This window comes from Dermacentor silvarum, chromosome 10, assembly GCF_013339745.2.
Source record: "Dermacentor silvarum isolate Dsil-2018 chromosome 10, BIME_Dsil_1.4, whole genome shotgun sequence".
In the NCBI taxonomy this organism is placed as follows: Eukaryota; Metazoa; Arthropoda; class Arachnida; order Ixodida; family Ixodidae; genus Dermacentor; species Dermacentor silvarum.
The window spans coordinates 52741822-52763466 of NC_051163.1; the positions used below are offsets into that span (position 1 = coordinate 52741822).

General features: G+C 45.2%; 2 protein-coding genes across 2 annotated transcripts in view; one reads left to right on the forward strand and one right to left on the reverse strand.

The window, feature by feature from the left end:
- Window positions 1-465: 465 nt before the first annotated feature.
- Window positions 466-11464, reverse strand: LOC119431293 (calcium-independent phospholipase A2-gamma). Its single transcript, XM_037698764.2, has 9 exons — window positions 11164-11464; window positions 9867-10518; window positions 8854-8991; window positions 7533-7687; window positions 5837-6103; window positions 5050-5107; window positions 3801-3992; window positions 3254-3452; window positions 466-1322 (listed from the first exon to the last, which is right to left on the reverse strand). Exons 1-9 carry the CDS (start codon window positions 11229-11231, stop codon window positions 1072-1074), a joined length of 1980 nt encoding a protein of 659 aa, XP_037554692.1. The 5' UTR covers window positions 11232-11464; the 3' UTR covers window positions 466-1071.
- Window positions 11465-12896: 1432 nt separating this feature from the next.
- The window catches only part of LOC119431294 (CTTNBP2 N-terminal-like protein), a 35237-nt gene continuing 26488 nt past the window's right edge, over window positions 12897-21645 (forward strand). Inside the window, exons 1-4 of the mRNA XM_037698766.2 lie at window positions 12897-13289; window positions 14625-14726; window positions 18527-18772; window positions 20695-20853. Coding sequence (XP_037554694.1) covers window positions 13200-13289; window positions 14625-14726; window positions 18527-18772; window positions 20695-20853 — 597 coding nt within the window. The 5' untranslated portion in view covers window positions 12897-13199. The remainder of the gene's footprint in view (window positions 13290-14624; window positions 14727-18526; window positions 18773-20694; window positions 20854-21645) is intronic.

A 21645-nucleotide genomic window follows, 5' to 3' on the forward strand; every position in this document is an offset into this window, starting at 1 on the left:
GCAATGCAACACTTTGAAAGTTACTAATCCATTTACTGAAAGCGTTGCCATTTTTTTGTTCTTTGACGTTAGTAACCAATTTCATGGAACCATCCTTATTTGTCGTTTTATGCCTTCAACTGCAGTAAGGCACAGTGTTGTACGTGAAGCCGTATTACTGACAGCAGCATTTATTGCGAGACATCCAAGGCTGTTTGTGCCTCGACAGCATCATTTCAGGGATGTGCATGATTGCTATTCGTGAGCAATGTCACTTTTGATGGTGATCGAGCATGGTAAATTGAGCCAGACCTAAATGCAGTATGTGTTATGTTATTGTGTTCTACGTAGTGCCTATTCCAAGTTCCATTGCTTTTCTTTTTTTTTAATCCTTTCGCGCATCAAATGGAGAATCTGGTCTATGCGAGTGACAACAGAAATTACACACACACACACACACCAAGAAAACAATCAACATCATTTTATTTACAATGTTACGAGGCAGGACGATGTCGAGTCCCCAATGACAAACTTGTCTGTTTGCACACAACAATGCATGCCTAACTGACAGAGGCTTGCAGGCTGACTAGCGAAGCATGAGTGAAATAATATACAGCTAAAAGCTTGCAGAGAACAAATGTAACATATCTGTGCTAGGCAGGCTGCCCCACTACATAACAAAATTACGACGAAGTTGTGTGGAAGTAAGTACGTACGTCGATCGCGGTTGTGAAAATGTGCATAATTGACAAGTCAGGGTAGCACCATAGTGGTGCTGTAGGTGGTACTCGATCAATTATTTGTACGAAGGGTTATCATACAAGCTGCGTACTGTAATACGCCAACAATAATTTCCATAGGTAACCACGCACGCATCCAATACATTCATCTTAAGAAGTCAAGGAGAAATATTTCCTCGAATCACTTGCCTAACCTTTACAATAAACACTCCTAGCTTTTTAAAATACCGTAGTAAAAAAGGAACAAATTGCGTTGCTTGCCAAATGCAAGAGAGACCATTCGCTCCCGCTATATTCCTTTGTTCTAAAGTTCTTACATTTATAAGTGCTGAATGCCCGTAACGTTCGACTATCACCACTTAATAGTCAGCTGCATCCTTAACCAGTCGTTGACCCTCTGCATTGGCCCTCGCTTCGTTAGCAGACTTTTGACAGCGGAGTCGAACTTTTCGGAGTTGCGCCTCAGGTACATCTGGGCGTCCTGCTTGAGTTGGTCTAACTTTTCAGCACGGTTTTCATCCAGAGTGATCCATTCTGAGAGGTATGGGTTGAAACGGAAGTAGGCGTTTGGAGGCAGGAGATCTTGAACTGTAGTGTGAACCGCTGAAAAAAAAAAAAAAAAAAAAGGTCAATTTTCAGACTAAGAACAAACCTTCAGCAGACCTTGCATTGGGCATGACGTCTACATGGTGCCTCTTAAGTTAAATGATTACAGTGGATGCAACCAAAACTTTTTTTTTTTTTTCACACAGTAGCTTAGGTTACTGCTTGGAGAAGATGGCCACACACAAAGTGGGAGATGCAGGCCTCACACAAGTAAATACTGTATTTTTAAATATATAAAATTTTGTTGCATTAGTCGATTATGCATTTCAATTTCTCATGTGAGTAATATGCACTGCTTTGAGTAATTCAGCTAAAGCACTTCAATTACGCTGTTATATTAGTTAAACACTGTTATATTAGAAAAATTTAAGATTTACTTTGTTATACAGTAAAATCTCATTAATTTACAACTCGTTGATTCGAAATTTCGGATAATTTGAATTAGCCGCCGCAGTCCGCCCAACAATGTATAGAAAGCAATATGTAACGCATCCCACTAATTCACACTGAAATCCGCATTGCCACCGATCGATAATTTGAACTCCACGCGATCGTGGATGGGGAAAGTGCTAGTGTGTGGCAGCACGTTAGCCACAGCTGGTGTCGCCGCTGCGGGCCGCGCAGCTTGGCTCTTTGCACATGTTCCTGCAACGAGCGGTGGCGGTGGAGTGTGCTTTAAAATGCGCCCAGGCCACTTCGCTGATGGTGCCAGACAGTCGTTCAAAGTGGCACGTGGGTTGGGGATCGTTCTATGCATGCTCCGAAGAGGGCAGCCAAAGGTGCGCGCGTCGAAATAAAGGGAACGGCATTTCGGGCTGGCGCAGCGAGACTGGCCACAAGCGACGCTCACCCACGCGCTGAAAACGTCAGACTATAAACGCGCCTTAACTGAGTGACTCTTTCTCAGATTATCATTAGTTCAAATTTTGTACAATTCAACTTTTCGTAGCATCCCCACGAAATTGAATTAACGATCTTTTACTGTATCCATGTTTGTTATATCGAGGTTTGACTGCATTGGTACAGGCTGAAAATCCAAATATACCCGGCTGCGTTCCGAGGCTACGGAAATAATCAGCTATTTCTCGGATCACACGGTCCATGAACTTTTGTGGTTGAGTGTACAACCTTTACCCTCTGTATTGCAGAATGCTTTTCTGCTTGAGCCTCCACCTCAACTAAATAAAGTGAATGGTAATGCTGCAGCTGAACCACAACAGTTGTTGCTATTCAGTGACGCTGCACAAAGATTTAGCAGTGATCTTGTAACAAGGCACTTCTCGGCAACTAGTCAAATGCAGTCAAACGATGGTGCATTTCTCAAGCAGCTTCTCATTGTAGACATCAAAACCATTTTGGACAGAATCTTGTACACCTCTGACCTTTGTGCCTTGGCAAACTATTGCCAGGAGCCGTCACCCTTTGCCGGGTCTCTGACCATCCCTTCTCCTTTCACTACTCTGTTGCCACTACTCTATTGCCTGTCATAGGAATCACCAATGAGCGATAAGTGCTGTTCACTATTCATTCAAGAGGCTCTACAATCTAAGAAAAGTTTGCACTCTTTGGCGTGTATCTTTGTCCCCGAACAATAATCGTCATCTATGTTGCGTGTCTTTCTTTTCTTTAATGCGGCGTACCCAGGACTTTCAAACCGCAAACAGCATACGTGTTATTAGTGTGACATAGCATTCTTGACAGGAAAGTAGCGAGCACACAGTTTTCAAGAAAGGAAATGCAAGCAGCACAGATGACAATTACTGTTTGGAGAAAAGATCCACCCCAATGGGAGCAAACTTTTTTGGAGTAAACACTTCACTCAGTGGGACTCGAAGAAGGGCTTAAAGTCGAGGTCCATTCGTAAATATGGCCGTTAATTTGCACTCTGTGGTACGTTCAGTCATCCGAGCTGCTCCAAGGAAACACACCTTCAGTGTCAGTGGCACTGTCGATGACCTTGAGGATCTTTTTCTTGAGCGACGTGAACCCCTGGTTCTGCTCCGTCACCTCCGGAATGAAGCGGCCTCCACCTAACGACACAACGCACTGGATTGGCTCGTTGGGCCACAGAAGCTTGGCTTCGTGGATCGCCACGGCCGTTGGGTTGTTGCACATCAGGCCACCGTCCTGCGAGACGTGAAATGGCGGGCGACATTGACACTCTGCGTTGATGGCGTGGCTACATGCAATCTGACTGATGGGTTTATCGATTGAACGATTGCGTTTCACATTTCAAAGCAGCGCAGGGACTATGGCAGACATTACGGTGAAGGGCTCCAGATGAAATTTGACTATTTTAGGTTATCTTGCATGCGCGCAAAGCTTGGCACAAGAGCGTTCTTGTATTACTCTTCTGTTGGAATGTGGCCATGGTACATACTCAGATGTGCAATGCAAAGCAAGTGAGACAGGTTAATGAGACTTGTGCAACAAAAGGTTTGGATGTAGACAGGCAGTGACTCAGGAAGCACAGACCTGGTGGACGAAGCCGTCGAGGTCGTACTCTTCGAAGTACCCCGGCGCAGCACCCGAGGCCCGGATAGCTTGCCACATCTTGTACTTGCAGCTGCCGTAGTAGTGCGACTCGACCCGGTGTGGGAGGTTGTAGTTGCGGAAGACGTACGGCTTCAGAGTCGGCTGATTCACTGCCACCGATATGGCTCCCACCTGCGAAATCAATGTAGTTCCAAACTTGTTTTAACTAGCTTGTTTCATTTCCCCAAAGCACAGCCCGGAAAGGAGCTAGGCTGAGAGAATGTAATGTTTCCATTTCAATTATTTTGCTTCTCGCGTTTTGTCAGTTACTACATTATACTGGTCCTGAATGGCCAGCTTGAGCAGCCCCTAATGTTTAACAAGGTAACAGACTGGTAAATGTTGCAAGGCTCACAATGCACGAAAAAAAAAAAAAAAAATGAACTACCACAACACTAAATATTATGCTGGCAACAAGCTGTTTCATTAACTGCATTATACAGTTCATCTCCAAAAGTGCAATCATGGACAGTTCAATTGCAACCAAACTATAGCCAGCTACAATGAGTTCTTTTGTTTTCACTTTCACCCCTTCATCTGAGGTTGGCATGATTTTGGCTAGCACATTCAGTCTGGGATTACACTATTTTTGGTGACCGGACACATGGTGACTAGATGTAGCCCTGTAAAGTTACTACTGATAAGAAATTTCATATTTTGTACTTTCACATTCGCATTTAATTTGTTGATGATGATACATACAATACTGCACGAAACTCAAAACTTGAGTTCTGTAATCTGCTTCTGTTAAGACTAACTTCTGACAAGACGGATCAGATTTTCACGGCCCTTCAAGTTGTCTTTACGGCTGTCTACTGTACTTACATTGTACAAGTTATACACAGCACATAACATGTGTAGAGCTATACAGCTCAACTTAATACATTAAACAGCAGTAAGAAAATTTGGCTTTCAGCCCATATACTATTCAGCTCTCTGACTGTATTTTGCTTTGCAGAAACAGTGACGTTCAGAACCCTACCAGACAAGTGAGGCCTAGTTGGAGGCATTTCACGACCTCTGCAAGTCATGCGAGAGTTGGGGTAGGCTAGCCTAATTGAACATAAAATAAATTTCCAGTGTGCAGAAAAAAACTCTGCAAATGCAAAGGCGATGCAATGCCATTAGTGCTGCCACCTCTAATACAATATCAAGAAATTCAATACGTTTTGTTTTGCATATAGCTTACCTTTGGACTGCACGAATTTCTTGTCGTTTCCAATAGCGTTTTGTCTTCAAAGACCCGCCTGGTAGAACAAGGGAACAAAAAAGAATCATGATATATATATATATATATATAGAGAGAGAGAGAGAGACAGGCTGCACAGCACGGTGTAATGAAGATGAAGCAATTAACTACTGGGTGTTCTTTTTTTTTTAGGCCATAACGGAATTTTTTGTAATTGTCTGTGGCAGATAGCACAATTCTAGTCATTGTGCTGAATTACTCAGAGGCAGACATTACTTGTACAAGAAATCTAAAAGAATAATTGACTATGAAAAATTCACAAATCAACATTTTCATTAATTACTTTACAGTATATATTGCAATTTACTAATTGCAACCGGTGAGTTCACAAGGCAATATCCACTTTGGAACGACCACTGGGACGACCAGTTTCGACATATTCATTTCCAAGGTGTGCAACAAAATACATAAGTGTTCCATTTCTTTTGTGCTTCAATGCATAAAACTTCAGTTCGTTACAAAAATAAGTGGAATACGTGTTGCCCGCATTTTTATCGTGAATTTCATGGCGATAAATTTCGTTCCATCTTGAAACCCGTGCCTTGCAAACTCACCGGCTACAATTAGTAAATTGCAATATGTGCCATAAAGTAACTAAAAAGTTAATTCGTGAATTTAAGTGTTTTAGTTTATTATGACTTTCAATTTCTCATCACAAGGTGGGACAGCATAGCATTGGCTCCCACTTGCACCATCAACTATAATAATGCGATGCTACTGCACGCACCTGATGGCATCAGTCCAGTACGAGGTGTCGTAGTAGGCATGACTCCAGACCAGGCGCCCCGTGCCCCACCAAGCGTTCTGGGTGAACACCTCGAGGCTCATGTTGCGGTACAGGGACTCGCACCGGTCCAGGGAAGTGTGCAGGCCGCCAAGCAGGTAGCCCAAGATGGCGCCCGTGCTCACGCCGGCCACGTAGTCGAACAGCTCGAACACCCGTCGTCCCGTGCAGAGCTCCAGCTGTCGTAGGAACTCGATGGCCAGAATGCCCCTGCAATGGAACGGGGAGACAACCAAATTACGATCATTTCCACTCGGCAATCCACAAGAAGTTCTGGAGAAGACGAATCTTCTCACACGTGTAGTGCATCGAGAGTTTCTGACAGAAAATTATGCAGAAACCAGTTGCAGATTGTTGTCGAAGCAAGGAAAGCATCAAGTTAACAAAACTTGTTTATTTGAGCAGTGCCAGCACACTGACCGCACCGACCACGCCCGATTGCACAGCACGTGCGAGACGGCCTACTGGTGGTGGCACCTGCCGTGGCGCTCCGGAACTGATGGCGCTTCTGATGATCGCCAGCAGATGACTGATACGGCAATGGAATTCAGTTGCTGTGTCACTGACATGACGCATCACTCTTCACTGATTTGACATGAGCCATCTCTGAAGAGTTCAGACGCGACCGATTGCAGCTGTGCATTCGCAACGGCGGGGACGACGTCATCACTGACGCAGCTGATCAATTGGCACCTCACCCTACACATACCTTCTTCCTCTCCACATACCCTCCTCTGCACTGTCCAATCACTGCAGCGTCAAAACCCGTCCAGGTCCGCAAAGGAAGCTTTACATTTAACAATGTGCATGCCTGTGGTTCCACGACCCCTTCTGCTATGTTGGCCCAGCTGCATGCGAATGAGAATGTCAAGTAATTCAATGAATGTCCCGCGAGCACGCAGGCTTTCTCCTTCATCCTCTTTAGCGTATGCAAAAGTGACTGTAAACTTTTTGTGGTTTTCTGTGAAAAATTCATTACCTACGCTTCTAAGCTATCAGATGCCATTTTTTTAGAAAAATTATATTCTCAAATGAAATGTGCCACCAGGGGGACAGAGATGGATAATATGTTGTTCACTGCCGGTCCTATATAGCTCCACTTTCCACCGTGTTCATTTGATGGTGCTCACTGTTGCACACATTTCCCGAGCTTGCGTACGAGTACATGCTTGTGTGTGTAAGTATATTTTCTTCCTTCTCTCTCCCTCCTTATTTCATCCCTTGTCACACATTAAACCTGCAGTAGCATTACTTACCCCTCCTGTTATCATTAAACTTACTCTGACTAGTGTGTGCATATTTTCAGACACACTGGCTGATGTAAACGGTTTCCTTGTGATACGTTCTTGGGATTACGCAAGCAGTACGTACGATGGGTAGGCTACATGGTGTGAACAATGTGGAAGGCAATATTCGAGAGTGAGCATTCAAGTGAGCATCCAGGACTAACGGTCTGGCATGCCGCCGCATTAGCTCGCTGAGCAGTTCTGCTCAGAAGAACCAAAATCGAAGATATCGCACCTTGTTTACTATGGTACATGTGGTACTAGCAGCATAACACCACTAGCCTAGCTCAGCTTTGCATTTTCCTCCAGTGTACCTTCGACCAAAATTTCTAGACCACAGGAGAAAGGCTTACCTCGTTCCTCCGCCGTCGATGGAGAGGATACGCAGGCCCCTTCCCCTCGGCGGATCAACATAGCCCAGTAGGGCCAGAGTCTCCCGTGCCGTGGACACGACGGAACTGTTGTTGGAGTACTCCCGCATTCGGAGAATGTGAGCGATGGCCCGTTCCTGGGGAAACGTCGAGCATAGATTAGCGCGATGAAAGGAAAGTGAGGCGCAGGTTTGGGCTAGTTGGCTGGGTGTAAAAGTAAATTAAATTAAATTCTGTGGTTTGACGTGCCAAAAGCACAATCTGATTATGAGGCACGCCTTTAATTTTGACCCATCAGGGTATCTTTAACGTGCACCTAAATCTAAGTACGCGACAAATGTTTTCATTTCAACCTCCATCGAAATGTGGCTGCCGCGACTGAGATCAAACCTGCAAACTCGAGCTCAGCAGTGCAACACTACAGGGCTACCGCTACAGGTAAGTGTGGAAGTAGAACACGGAGACAAGAGAAGAGAAGGGCCTTGTTTTGTCGTTTGTGTCCAAGTTCTGCTTTCGTGCTGTTAGTTCAATAATGAAAGGAAGTCACAAACGCACAGTGCACAAATTGGCCTGGTCCAAGTAGTCTTCGTGGTATTATAAGAGGACATTTACGGGGTTAGCGAAGTCACTGCTTCATGCTAGTCATCATTCATGCCGCGTAAAATCAGTGAATGAATTCAAAGCTTAGTGCTAATTTAGTGATTGCCACAAGGTTCGATGTAACAAAATTTGAAGAACTGCTATGTGCTGTCAGCAATGGGTGACTTGATCTGCAGTCTAGTTTCTTTCTGCACTCACTATATTGCTTTGTGTAATCTTTCTTTACAACGTTTTGTGAATGCATATGAATAAAGACTCTGCTCCGAATGGTCACTAAGATTTAAACTTTTTTTTTTTTAACAGTGGTCACCGGGATTTAACAAGTTTAATATAAATCAGTTTGGTGGTTGCTAAGTGACAAATTCCAGCAGTAAGGTATACAAGTGAGCACATGTAAGAATGAAACGCTCCTGCATTTTAGATTTTCATAGGACGCTTTCTTTTTCTTTTAATGTGCAGCTACCAAGTTCAGAATTGGAGCTCACGCATGAAATTGGAGACCAGAAACAGACGAAAGGTTGCAATATGGACCTGTTGTTTCGTCTTGTCGAAAGCAAGTTATAGCGCAAGAAAACCACGAGGACACTAGAAAACACACTGTGAATAAGGCTCACAAAGCGCAGTGCGTTCAATTTATCTACTATCTAGTGTCCTTGCCGGTTTTTTGTTCTGTAACTCACTTTTGATCAAAGATTTGGCTCACCTTAACAAGTATGCACAGACTGCTGGGATAGCTCAGAATGTGGTTGTTGAGTTCCTCCAGTCGTGCCACTTGGGACGCCGGTGATGAGGCTGCCACAACTGTTTTCAGAAGGGCGCGTGACGTTCGATCTATTTCCACCTAACAGAGAGCAACGCGTATGATTGAAATTTTTTGTTTATACGTGAATCACAAACAAAACAAAAGCAAACAACAGAAGCCACTGATCAAGGTGAAGTAGGTGACAGGCTCTGGGAAATAACTAATTAAATTGAGTGAATCAACACACTTGGCTCTTGACTCTCTCAGTAGTTGCTTGGCCTACACTAACCGCTGCTGTAGCCTAAATGCCTAACCTCAGCAGACCTCGTGTCTGTTAACCCAGCACACATCTTCACTCTCATTAACAGCTTTGAACAATTACATTGCTTGCTACTAATATTCCAGGTGGGATGGAGTAAAAACATTTGTTAATGATAAAGCATCAACATTTTGCGAACAATTCTGTGGTTTGTACAATATAGTGGCTTGAAACAAGCAGCGACAATTAGTGTGAAACAGCAAGCACACTCTTTTGAGTTTAAGTTCACTCATGAAAGCAAATTTTATTACTCAGCCCAAAATGAGTGCTCATCTATAATGCCACATTCAGCAATAGTTTACATATCAATACCAAATTGCAAACTCAAGTAGTAACATTTGCACTTCATTCCGTTATGTTTCAAGTTGATTTCACAGTGTATAAAATGCTGCAGACTGTACCTGTACATCTCCAAAACAACAATGTGCACTGCGAAACTAAGCAATGATGTCATGCATGAACCTTATGATATACAAACATTGCGTGTACTTATGAGCAAATGGCAAACATGGGTTGGCAATGCCACAATTTTATTCCAATTCTTCTACTTTGCTTTGTCAGTGAACTGAGCGGCGCTCCGTCTATGCTATCAACAGTATTGGCTGCTGTTAAAGCCAAGAGTCGATTACAGTTACAGATAAAGAGATGCACATACTTGTGACAGAGCAGGAACCTTGCTTTTAGCGTCTGCAGCAGCTACATCCTCCTTCTGCGGCTTGGGCTTCTGGTCTTCCCCCAGCTCCAATTCGGACAGAATCTTGTTCACCTCGGACTCCTGTGCCTTCGCAAACTCCTGCCAGGAGCTGTCATCCTTCGCGGGGTCTCTAACTATTATCTCTCCTTTCACCACGCTGTCGCCAGATGACAGGTCCTTGTTCGTCATCTGCTGCACACCCAGCCGTACTGTTCGGTGGTCTTCAGCTACTGGCGCCGGTGTGATGGCCTTGCGAAGAAGCTCTCGCCACGAACCAAGAGTCTCAGAGGGCGTCTGCTTCAGATCCTCAATGTCTGTTCTTTGGTTGTCTGCAGAGCTCTGCAATGCCTCTTGCGTTTCGAGACCGGTACTTGCCCTGTTTTGCAACCTAGGTTGTATCGACGCACTGCTGCGCAACAGTAAAACCATCCTTTGAAAGTGAGTATCCCTGAATGCAGCTATGCTGTCGAACACGCGGGCGTTCAACTTGAGGCGCGTCTTGCTCTGAAGACGCTCCAGCGAGTTGGTGAGCTTGGACATCCAGTATGGGTTTGGCATGGACTTGGAAGTGCTGTTCTGGCGGGCCAGCGTTAAGCCAGGCTTTCTTTTCAACCTGAAATGCGCGAAATTTGAAAATAAGCAGGGTGATATAACTCACAGTGATCGAGGCGGTTGTAACGCTTTCGTACTGCAACAGTTGGAACTTGACGGTATCATAGCGTAATTTCGCAACACTGAACGCAGCTCGACAACTCTGACGCTATACCTGCGGACACGTACGATATATGCACAGCTGCGATTGCAGCTGTTTTGCTTACATAGACGAGCGCCAGATTTGATCGCGAGGATCGCGGCTTAACGTCGAGCAAGAAACTGGACTTCCTCGAAACACCGTAGCCGTCAGGGCAGGCCTGACTTTCCGTCACGTACGCCAAGCGCCATCGTGAAGCATTCCTCTAGATCAGATCCTCGAAGTTACGCACCTTCAGCTCTTGTGTTTTGACACAGAACGTGCGCGGCAGCCGCGCGATAGCTCAAGATAAGGTAACAGCTACGTGACGAACGCACGCAACACATATGCCCTTCCTTTCCTCACTAAAACTATCCGAAACCAACGGCAATTTGCAGCCACTCGTCGCGTCAGCTGTGCGCGAATTGCAGCTCACGACTACGGACGCTCGCCTGCGCAACAACTACCGCTGGTTTCCTGCGTCTTAGTGTACGAAGAAATCAAATACGTAGGACAAACGTTGCTCACCTGCTTGACGGCCTACGCCAGCAGTAACCGTTGGGTCGGGCGATCCAATGTGTCCTTCGGGCCAACATAATCGCGAATCTCACCGTTCGCGCAGGCGAACGACGTCTCCGAATCCACACCGCGTTGAGTTCGTCAGCTCGGTCGAGTCGGGCGGGATATTTTATTCCCCATGATTAGCTAATAATTGCGTACGCACCTCAGGGAGCTAGCAGCTCCCCATATCAACAACGCATCCTACACATGACGAGCGAGAGGGTGGGGGGGCTCGTCTCTGGTACGAGCGGATGACGTCACGGCTATCGCCTGATCCTTTATCACGTGACCACAACAAAAAAAGAATGATGCAGACGGCGGCGGTATTGTCGTTGGGCGGCAGTTGACGGTCGTAAAGCACGATTACGCTCTTCTAGGACCTCTCGCGCAAAGCAGGACTCGTTTGTAAGCAGTCATGTGAGAAATGTTTAGCAAAGCATTGGCGCAGCGGAAGCGTTCAGCCGCGATCCAGCGGCGATATGATGCGAGAAAAGTTTCGCAAGTTAGAAACAGCCAGAAATATGCAAATATTTCATCACAAATATATTCCTGCAGTGACAGTCCTCACGTATTCTATGCTTTTTAAAACACAATAGAAAAATAACATCATGATTTAGTTCATTAAAAACTCCTTTATTTGAATTTTTTCGCAAATTGTCGCGTCACCTGGTGTCACGAAATCAACTATACAACTCGTTTAAAGTGCAGTTTCTGTCACGGCTTAAGAAGTAGTGGTTTCTGTGAAACTTAATAATTTTGTTTTACATAGCAAGCGTCGCCTAAGTCAGCTAAGCATAAAAGTTTTTTTTTTTTTTTTTTTTTTTCAGTGAATGAGTGCATTTTGATGTGGAGAAAGTGTGTACGTCCAGCCAGCCGCAGCCGCGCAACCTTTCGGCTTTGTGACGTCAACGAGAGTTCCCTTGAATTTCATCACGTCGAAGAAGCTTCCGGAGTAACGCGCACCAATATAGCGGTGCCAAAAATGCGAAGTAAGGAATAAGACAGATTGCTTGCAAGGTTCCGGCATGTCACAAGATCGGAAATTTGGAAACCTGCAAGCTTTAATAAGGCTGAGAATCTCTTCCGTTGTAGACGACCGAACGTTCATGCGGAGTCAACGCTATTTATATTTGAGATAGTCACCTGAACTCCTACATTGTAGTGTAGTACTACCTATACAACTATGTCAACTACGTTTGTTCGATAAAGCCCAGCGTTTGTCTAAAATACGCACTAAATTTCGTAAAACTGTTGTGTGTAAAGTGGGCTTCGCCACTAGGCTTTCAAGCACTGCAAGAAAATCGACTGAGGTCTGTCGTGATAGGAATGACCTATTCGTTAAGCTCGTCAGACTATGCTCTTTCTCAAGTCATCCCTTCGATAAAAAGCGACCGACACTTATGTTTATTCGTAGATATAACAAAGTGAATTTTAAAACACGAAACCGAAACTGTTTATCCACTTTTTGCTGTTTCAGTTGTTCTCGGGCATAAGAAAAAGTGGGAGCAGCCCTATGTGAACAAGCGCGGTATAGACACGCGTCCTTGCTCACTGCTGTCGAAACTCTAATCACGTGAGAAACTTAGGCAAGTGACAGCTGCCGCGCGGTCTGAGCGAAGCAAGAAAAAATAGCTACGAAAAACTCCAAGACCCCCCCCCCCCCCCCCCACCTGCAATCGCCATCTTGTGTCACGTGATGCATGACGTCTTTATGGCGGCGGACAGCAGCCATCAAGCAAAAAAAGATGGCGCCGAGTGAAAGCCATCCGTAGCGAGCAAAGCGAGCGATGTTACGCGAAGCTCTTCGCTGATCCGTATCACCTGGCCCGCTTGGATGCCGCTCCTGGGCAGCGACTGTCGGCAATTCCGTGGTGCCACATCGGCCGGCGCAGTCGGTCGGCGAGTCGTCTCCGGATTCGCGGAAACAGCGGCCGTCGCCAGCAGCGTCGGCGAGTAATAAAAATAACAAGCCGAGGCGCTTTGTATCCCCCTTCCGCGACGACATGGCGGGTCGCGGAGCGCTCAAGTCCCAGCCCGGCTCGGCCGCCTGCTCCTACGAGGGATTTGACAAGCTGACCAGCAGCACGCTCAAGGTAAATCGGTTCAACGATCGCCCCCCCGTTTCATCCGTTCCTATCCCGAGCGCATCCTTCTCCGCTCTACGCTTCGCGCGGACCCATGAGTAGTATGCAGTGTCATGCGCTAGAGCAGCGCAGAGACTTTGTATGCATTGCCTCGCTATGAATAAGAAATCGCGCCTCCCTAGAAGAAGATAAAAAAAAAAAAAAAAAAGGGGGGGGGGGGGGGGCAGGGGGCGAAGCGCTAGAAACGGCACCCACGTTTTTTGGCGACCCTGCGTGACAGCGCGGTTCGCATCGTGAGCGTTCGAGCAACGCCAGTAGCCTTGGGCCGCCTCGTTTCGGTGATTCCACCCGTGGTCGAACCGAAACGCGCGTGCATATTCTTTCTTCTCAGTCGGCACGCGCGATGGAATGGAGACCGTCGCGTGTTGATGTCTCCGTGTTTGCGCGTGCCTTGGAAAAACAAGAAAACAAAATGCGTTCGAAACCGCGCGTTCGGTCGCGGGGGCAGCGGTTTTTTTTTTTCGGGGGGGGGGGGCCTTGCTTCGTCGGCGCATGTGGAAAATAGTGTCACGGCTAGCCGCGGCAGGCAACGCCAATTTTGCCCGTAAATGAACGCACCCGCGCGTGCGGGCGTGAGTGAGCGCTCTTTTGTGAGCGTGTTTGGGTTGACCGAATTTTTCTTCTTTTGTTTTTTTTTCTTCTCGAGTTCCCGGAGCTATATCGACGACACGACCCGGAACGGTCTATTTCTTTTTCTATCGAGTTCCTTCGACTCTCGCGCCATCGGAGCTCTCCGTCTATCCTATCACAGCAGGGCATATCGCCTTCGCTTTTATGAGCGGCGGCCACGGTACCGGAGTTGCGTTCATCTCTGTGTGTGTGTCCGTTTTCGTATGCCAGTGAATCGCACACCATTGGGAAATGTCTCGTCCGGTGCCGGGGGTGAATATGCATTGACTCTCTTTGATGCGAGTTTAACCGATACGTAAAGCTCTGTGACAGTCGTTGTTTCGAATATGCTATTGCTTCATCTATCAGTCTAAGTTTATCTCGCTCCTTGATTCCTACAAACGCTTAAAAAAGTAGCTGCTGTCACTAAAAGGACTTGCCAGTGCTCGTGGTCATGTTCTCTCTCCCTGTACACCGTGTTCATTATTTCTGTTCACCGGGAAATGTGAGGCTGTTTTTATGTACAGATTGATTTGTTTGTCAAGCTACTGATTCTGTTTCTTTCTTCAGGGAATGATATTAGGTGGTTGGGTCCATACATTAGCATGTAGACTTTTGATGATTCCGCCTTGTGTGTATTCAGGAAATAATTCTTTTCATTCTTTGTTTTTCCAGAGGCACCCCAAGATGGAACTAAGTAAAACCGACCTCCTCAAGCTACTCAGCGTGCTTGAGGGTGAACTTCAGGCTCGAGAAATTGTGATTGCTGTACTGAAGGCAAGTTCTGTTTCATATTATTGGCAGTTGAAACTGCTATGAGCAAAGAAGTGCGCGAGAAATCCTGACAGTTATCACTTTCAGTGTTTCTGCTGCACTCTCTTTTGTTTACTTAAACGTCAAGAGTTAATAATTGATATCAGTGACTTATTCTTTTAACCCAGTCACACTGTCACTTCCGATCCTTATTGAGCCCGATCGGGATTCAATTTCTCAATCGTGATTCATTCCCTTCCAGAGCTTGGAAAATGAGCCAATCGCAGTCGAGAAATTTAATCCCGATTATGCTCGATCGTGATCGAAAGTGCCCGTGCGACACTGGTATTAATGGTGCAATTGAAATTTCCCAACCACATGTGTCTCTCTAAACAGTTGACATGGAAACGCAACACTGTCCTTTTGCATGTGTAACAGATGATACAACAGTTACATGTAGATTACACGCAATGCTGTCCTTTTACGTTCGTAACATGTGACGTAGCAGTCACGCACAGATTGCTGGCATATATCCTTTTGATCAGCTCGTGCTAGGCATGCTATGCTTATATGAATGGATACCAGATTCTTTTCCTCTGCTTTTATAACCGGATTGTCTTAGTCAGTAGTGTGATCATGCTTTGAACTGTCCTCGGGCATAGTTGCCAGTTATGGGACTCTTCTTGGCCACATGGTCATGTTGCTTACTTTGCAAATATGAACACGAGGCCAGTCAGCGCAATTTTGTTGCCCACACTAAGACCTTGTAATCTACATGAATATGCCAACTCTTTTAATGTTTTGCATTGTGTATGAAAAAAAAAAAAAGTATTATTTGTTTGTTCAACACCATCATCATCCTAAACCAAATCCAAGCAGCTGTAGCATAAAGACTTTTTCATATACTTTGCTGTTATCTTTGCCTTGTTCTAATCTTGCCTACCAATTATGCTTACCCAGATTTCATAATATAATATTCACTCCATTTGATTCTAGGCCACTCGTTTTCCACCAATTTATTCAGTTACTCAATTACTCTGGTAGACTGCATATCAGCTTAATGTACTTGTCGTATGTCGTGGCCACGTCCTCTTGTTACTTCCTATCATCAGTGTGGATGCCATCAATATACGTTTAGTTTCCAATACATGTTCTTCTCCTCTAATCACTCATCATTCCATTGTCATTTTCTGTTCCACTTGTTGTCACTATGATTTACATGCGTAGTGTTCATTCCTGAGGAAAAAAAGTATTGGGTGGTATTTTAGCTTAAGGACTATGCAAATAGCTCGAGGATGCCCGACGTATGACTTGGCTGTAGCGTAGATACATTACGAGGTTAGGAAGAATCGACCACAGAGTAGCGAAAACACAGTGAGAGTGTTGTGCTGTTGGTTGTTGGATTATTCTGTGGTGGGTGGTCCCTTGGGCTGGTTTAGATGTGTTGGTTTGGCCTTGCAGCCACAAGTTTCCTCGTATTTAGCTGATATTTCTTTCCTGTTTAACTTATTTTATTTCAGGTAGCTGCGCAACATATGTTTGTGTCCACTTGAAGGCTTGTAGCAAATGGATATCTGAGAGAGAGTGGTGCTTCTGGTACCACATCTACTTGGCCATTCTTACTTAGCATATACTTAGCATTAGGGATACTTAGCATTAGGGCAATTTTTTTACCTACACTTCGTGCAGGCTCGTGCAGACGAGTGTTGTGTCGGGCAAAGGCTGTGTCGTGTGCTGCACTGGGCTGTAGCGAATCAGAGCAGACAGAGTGTTGGCTTCTGCATAAGCAGACAAAAAGCAGCTGAATTCTGGCTGCGTATATGCCCTTGCCTGAAACTAAAAGCCAATGTTCGAGTTTCCTTTCAGCAACAAATCTAGACAAACTGTAGCTAAATACACCGTGAGTGCACAGCACACGAAGACAGCTTGTCTATGCATGTAATACAGTGGGAGATCTGAAACAGCCTGCACATTCCGTGAGTAAGATAATTTTGTCTTCTTGGAGGATTAGCTCACCTTCCTCTGTGACCGTCTGCGACACGTGGTCACGCCAGCACTTCACTGCCCATCCTTGTGGTGTACCTTCACTATCATCGCCATATCAGCGCCGACAGTCGCAGCCAAAAATGGCACCACGCGATTGCAATGCCAGCCTGTTTGTCGTCTGCTACCTACACTCATCGAAACTGCGGTGTAGAAAGTGTAGTTTTCATGCTACACTACTGCTATAAAAAATGGCTTCGTGTTGGTGGACAGAGCTACACTTTTTCTACAACAGCTTAAAAAAATGTCGACTTCCTACTGCTACCTACACTTATGTAGCCAGTGTAGGTAAAAAATATAGCCCTCCTAAGTCACACATATTAATGTTATAGATGTAGTAACAGCCTGAAGGTGAGAACGGAAATGCGTGGGGCGACATCTTGTGGCAGTGTGTGCAACTACAATGTGTGGGAGCATTCTTCTATTGCATGATGGCTTCTTGATGGGGAAAAGCACAAGAACATCAAGGAGTTTACATACCAGCAGAAACATTTATATGTCAGGTGGCAAGGTTGGTAATTTGCTCTTACAATGTCAGAAGGAAAGAAAGCAAAGAAAAACAGAAGGATTGCAGAAGAGAAAGAGGTATGAAGACGAAACAAGTGCACAATGCGAAAAAAAGTCCGCACACTTCAGTTCAACACATTGGCACAAGGTGGTACCACCAGCATTGCTGTTTGAAGCTGTACCCCTGCAATCCAGTTGAACAGGTTGAGGCTAATATATGTATGTTCACACTAAATCTGTTTTCTTAGCTTCAAGGTTTTTAGAGAGCTGCTTCAGTGTCTTGACCCCACTTTTCTTTAGTAGACAATGTTTTCTCTTTTACCACTAACATTTAGCCTTTGTGGTCATCTTGCTGGCACAGTTATTGGCTTTACTCATTGCTTCGACAAGCTACCTCACACTATTGAAGTTCACCTTAGCCATTCTATTTGCACCTTCGGCATAAATTGAATGTGGTTCTTCCAAACTCACCCTTTCGTGCCATGCATTATCTCTGCACCCTTGCTTCAGCTCTGTATAACTTACGAATACTAGAATTTGTTGTTGCTCCAAGTGTTTCGGTTCATTACATCATTATTTGTACCATAGTCTTGTACACTGGGTCCTTCAGTTAGACTGGTTAACTTCTTTTGTTCTTTTTGGAGGGAATGCTTTCTCGTCTGGGGACGAACTCAAAAAAGGTGGAAATATGGGCTTGTTGGTAGTACATGATCTTTGATGCTTGTGCAGGGTTAACACGTCAATAGAAGGACGAAACAGAAGGTGCAACTGCTGCCAGCAAGGCTTTATTGCCACAAGTCGCACATTTACACATTCACTAAACAACCACGTGACATGCGCAATACCATCACCTCCCAAGAAACACTTAGTTCCTTCTCTGTAAGATGGACAGAAGGGTTGCTAACACCATCTGTGCCTAGTCACAATATCGTTTCAGCTTCGATTAACTCTTTCTGTACTGATGACAAGTATTGTCATGGGAATTTGTACTAATATAGCTGATTACTAGTATAGTCATCAAGAGAAAAAAATACCTCACAGTGTGAACCGATGACAAGTACATCCACTGCTTGTTTCTAGTTGTTTTCGGTACTAGATGGTGGCAGTTATCAATGTTAGTGGCATTCTGTATACGCATTATCATACGTTGCTAGAATGCTTGCATTGGAAGCATTCCTGCTTGCACGCCGCATTTTGGAAAATTTGGAACAATTTGTGTCATTTCTTGCAGTATGGAAATGGTTAAGAACCGTTGCACTGTTCTAAACATGCAGGCCGAGCAGGTGAAGCAGCTACTGTACCCGCGAAAGGCGGGCGCCAACGGGGCATCGGGCAGCGACCCCTGGGCAGCCCTGCAACGGGACGTGCTCAATGCCTACGATGGGCGATTCGACATGACCTCGGTGCGAGCTCTACACGGTCTTCAACTGCACCACTTGGAGCAACTCATCGCGTTGCACCGCCGGGTCCAGGCGCGCAACAGAGACGAGCTCCGAGCATTGGAACAGCGCTGTGCAAAGGTTGGTACTCGAGAGTGGACGCATGGTGCGCTTCTGTCACTGCTAAAGCGGGGGACAAGTCTCTTCAAGTGATAACTGTAGTTTCACTTTTGCGCGATATAAATCCAGCGTGGCACCCTGCGGCAGTGGTCGTTGTTCAGTGATGTCGCTGCACCACCTTTCTTTTAGCTCATAACAAAATGGCAGACGTAATGGTGTGACATCACATATCCTAGAGAAAAGGGTTGAGGATATGCAGCTATTGTGAAAAAAATAAAAAGGTCTCTTCGAATTGACTGCGCTTCCTGAACTAGTTCTTGAGAGGGCTGTGTGTGGTGCCACGCAAGTTTACGTTGTGCATGAGCAGCATGGCACCATGTGACTCTTGCAAATCGAAAGGGAAGTGCAGCAACAAACTAGCCCTTTTGCCTGCTGCAGGCAGTAAAGCCTTTTCGACAAATGCGCACTTAACAAAGGGAGGGTCTTTTTTTTTTTTCGTTATTGCAATAATCGCTGTCGTGAGAGTACTACGTCGTGCGAACGGAATGCTGGCTGTGTAGGCCGTTTCTTTTGTCAGAAAACCGCGTGCCAAGAGGAAAGCTCACGCAATCGATAGCAATTTAACACATCACAAATCTTTACTAACGTGCCCTGACATCTACTCGGGCCTCGAACTTGCATGTCACATTCTTATGCCAGATAGAGTAACTGTTGTAACCAAAGTGGGAGATATTGATGTCTGCACATCATGAATCAACTGGTGCTGCGCCACATATTTTGCCACAGAGAGCGTGCAGCGACACCTGAACTTCCAATGTAGCGAGCGGAGGAGAGCCGTGAAACCCTGCTGAATTCGCCTTGCACAAAGTGAAATCGAAGAGGGTGGTGCAGGTGGTGCGCGCTGAATTCTTAAATCGAGGACAACAGTGCTGCACTCCATGAACTAGCACAGAAAGTGCAGCCAAATCGAAGAGACCTTATAACAAGTGCCTGTCATTTTCTTTTGCAGTGGTCAGCTGGTACTAGCTTTTTTTTTTTTCCCACTCTTGACGTGTTTGCTTCCATGTTGTGCAAAAAAAAAAAAAAAACACTCGTTTTGTCAACATATTTTGTCATATTTGTCAAGTCTCTTTACTTGTGAAAGATTTCTTCCTTCTTTTGCAATTTTTCCTGGAACTTCGCCGCATTGTGTGTCGCACTTCTCAGCAACGGTCCATTAGACAGGTGAGCATGATATCATTAGTTGGCAATGAGATTGTTTTTGTGTTTTGTGTGGCCTGCCCCCTTCCATTGCACTGCGTGTTCTGTTGAGAATGCAAGAATGCTGGAAGTTTTGACTTGGGTGTCTAAAGCGGCAATGGGATGTTCGTGTAGTTGTTTCAAACTGCCTACAGCAGCAGCAAACATGTTGTGTGCATGGAAGGATCGGGTATATGGAGAAAGGCCATCAATTTGTCTATTCACATGGCAATTCATTTGGTGCTACATTTTAATGGAGGGCTGACATTAAATGTTTGTGCTTTAGATGAACGTCCTGGACCTCGAAAGACTAGAAAAAAAAATACTGGCAATCCTAAGTAATCTACTATATAACTGCTTTTCAATGACCGTTTTCATTTTCCAGGAGGTGTATGTGTAGTGGCATCACATTTTAGCACTCGCTCGGTCGTCTGCAACGCTGCTATTTGTTTTGTGCACCTCCTTCTCCTACGTGACCACTTTCTGTCTCGTGACGTCACAACCCGTACTCCTCCTAGAAAATTAGACCTAAAGTGGCCATAGAAAAGCAGTTATAGTAAGTCATTTAGGTTGCTTTGAGGCTTACCAGGGTGTTTCTAGGGTTTCGAGGTCCTAGAACCTTCACTTAAAGCAAAAACAAGAAGTCCAAAATGTCCTGTTAATATATCCTTTGACGGGTGTCCTGTGTGCTCTTCATTGTGCAGCTGTGCCGAGAGCTGGAAGAGGAGAAAGGGAAGCGGGCGCAAGACACGGCCCAGGGCGACAACGTGACCTTTCTGCTAGAAAAGGAACGGGAGCACCTTCGCCACGAGGTGGACCTCGAGAGGCAGGAGAACCGGAGGCTCGAGAAGGACCTCCAGCAGGTGAGACAGATTGTTGTTATCATTGTAGTAGCAGTAGTAGTAGCAATGGTAGCAGTACTGATTGTTATTATCTTCGTTGTTTGTAAATGCAAACGAACGATTTGGAGGTAGGCCTGAAACTGTCTCCCGGATGGGCTGTCTCCCGAATCAGCACAACGCCACCAATTTGAAAGAAGAGGGAACTGAGCAGGCATAGGGAAGTATGACAGGGGAAAGGAGGATGACTAGGAGCGAAGGAAAGTTGGTCCGAGTGGAGCAGAGTGCAGCTACAGAGCACCGTATTTTTAAAGCTAAGTTAAAAGGCGGCCTAGCTGGCTGGCTGATATGATAAATTGCAGATAGTGTGACGACACACTTAAGAGCATAATTCATCATAGCCTACACGAGTGCAAAAGGTGTAGTTTCAATCAATGAAGAAAACACAGGTTAACTTTCGTGTAAACATATTTAGCTAGAAATGCTTAAATGAACTGACAGCCAATTTTTATGGTGCCCAGTTTTTTTTAGTGCAATGAAAAGCTTACCGGTCAGAATGTTGAATCATGCAGTGGGTAACGTGGAAAACATCGTGGAACAATTTTTTATCAATTTTTCGATCTGCAGTGAAGATGTAGTCGTTCATTGGAAGCATGCTGGAAACAGTGATAGGTGAGTGTGATAGGGATTATACGCTGGCATTGGTGGGAGGTAGATGACAAGCGCGGTCGTAGCTGTGAGAAAGTATTGTTTATCAAGTCGGTGTTCCTGCAACTCATGTTTTCCAAAGTGTTAAATAATTTCTACAACAATAGC

Coding starts and splice junctions, on each gene's coding strand:
- LOC119431293 (XM_037698764.2), bottom strand. CDS start 11,231: ATGTTGGCCCGAAGGACACATTGGATCGCCCGACCCAACGGTTACTGC. Junction 8,992..9,866: donor AGGTTCCTGCTCTGTCACAA/GTATGTGCATCT, acceptor GCTCTCTGTTAG/GTGGAAATAGATCGAACGTC. Junction 7,688..8,853: donor GTCTGTGCATACTTGTTAAG/GTGAGCCAAATC, acceptor ACGTTTCCCCAG/GAACGGGCCATCGCTCACAT.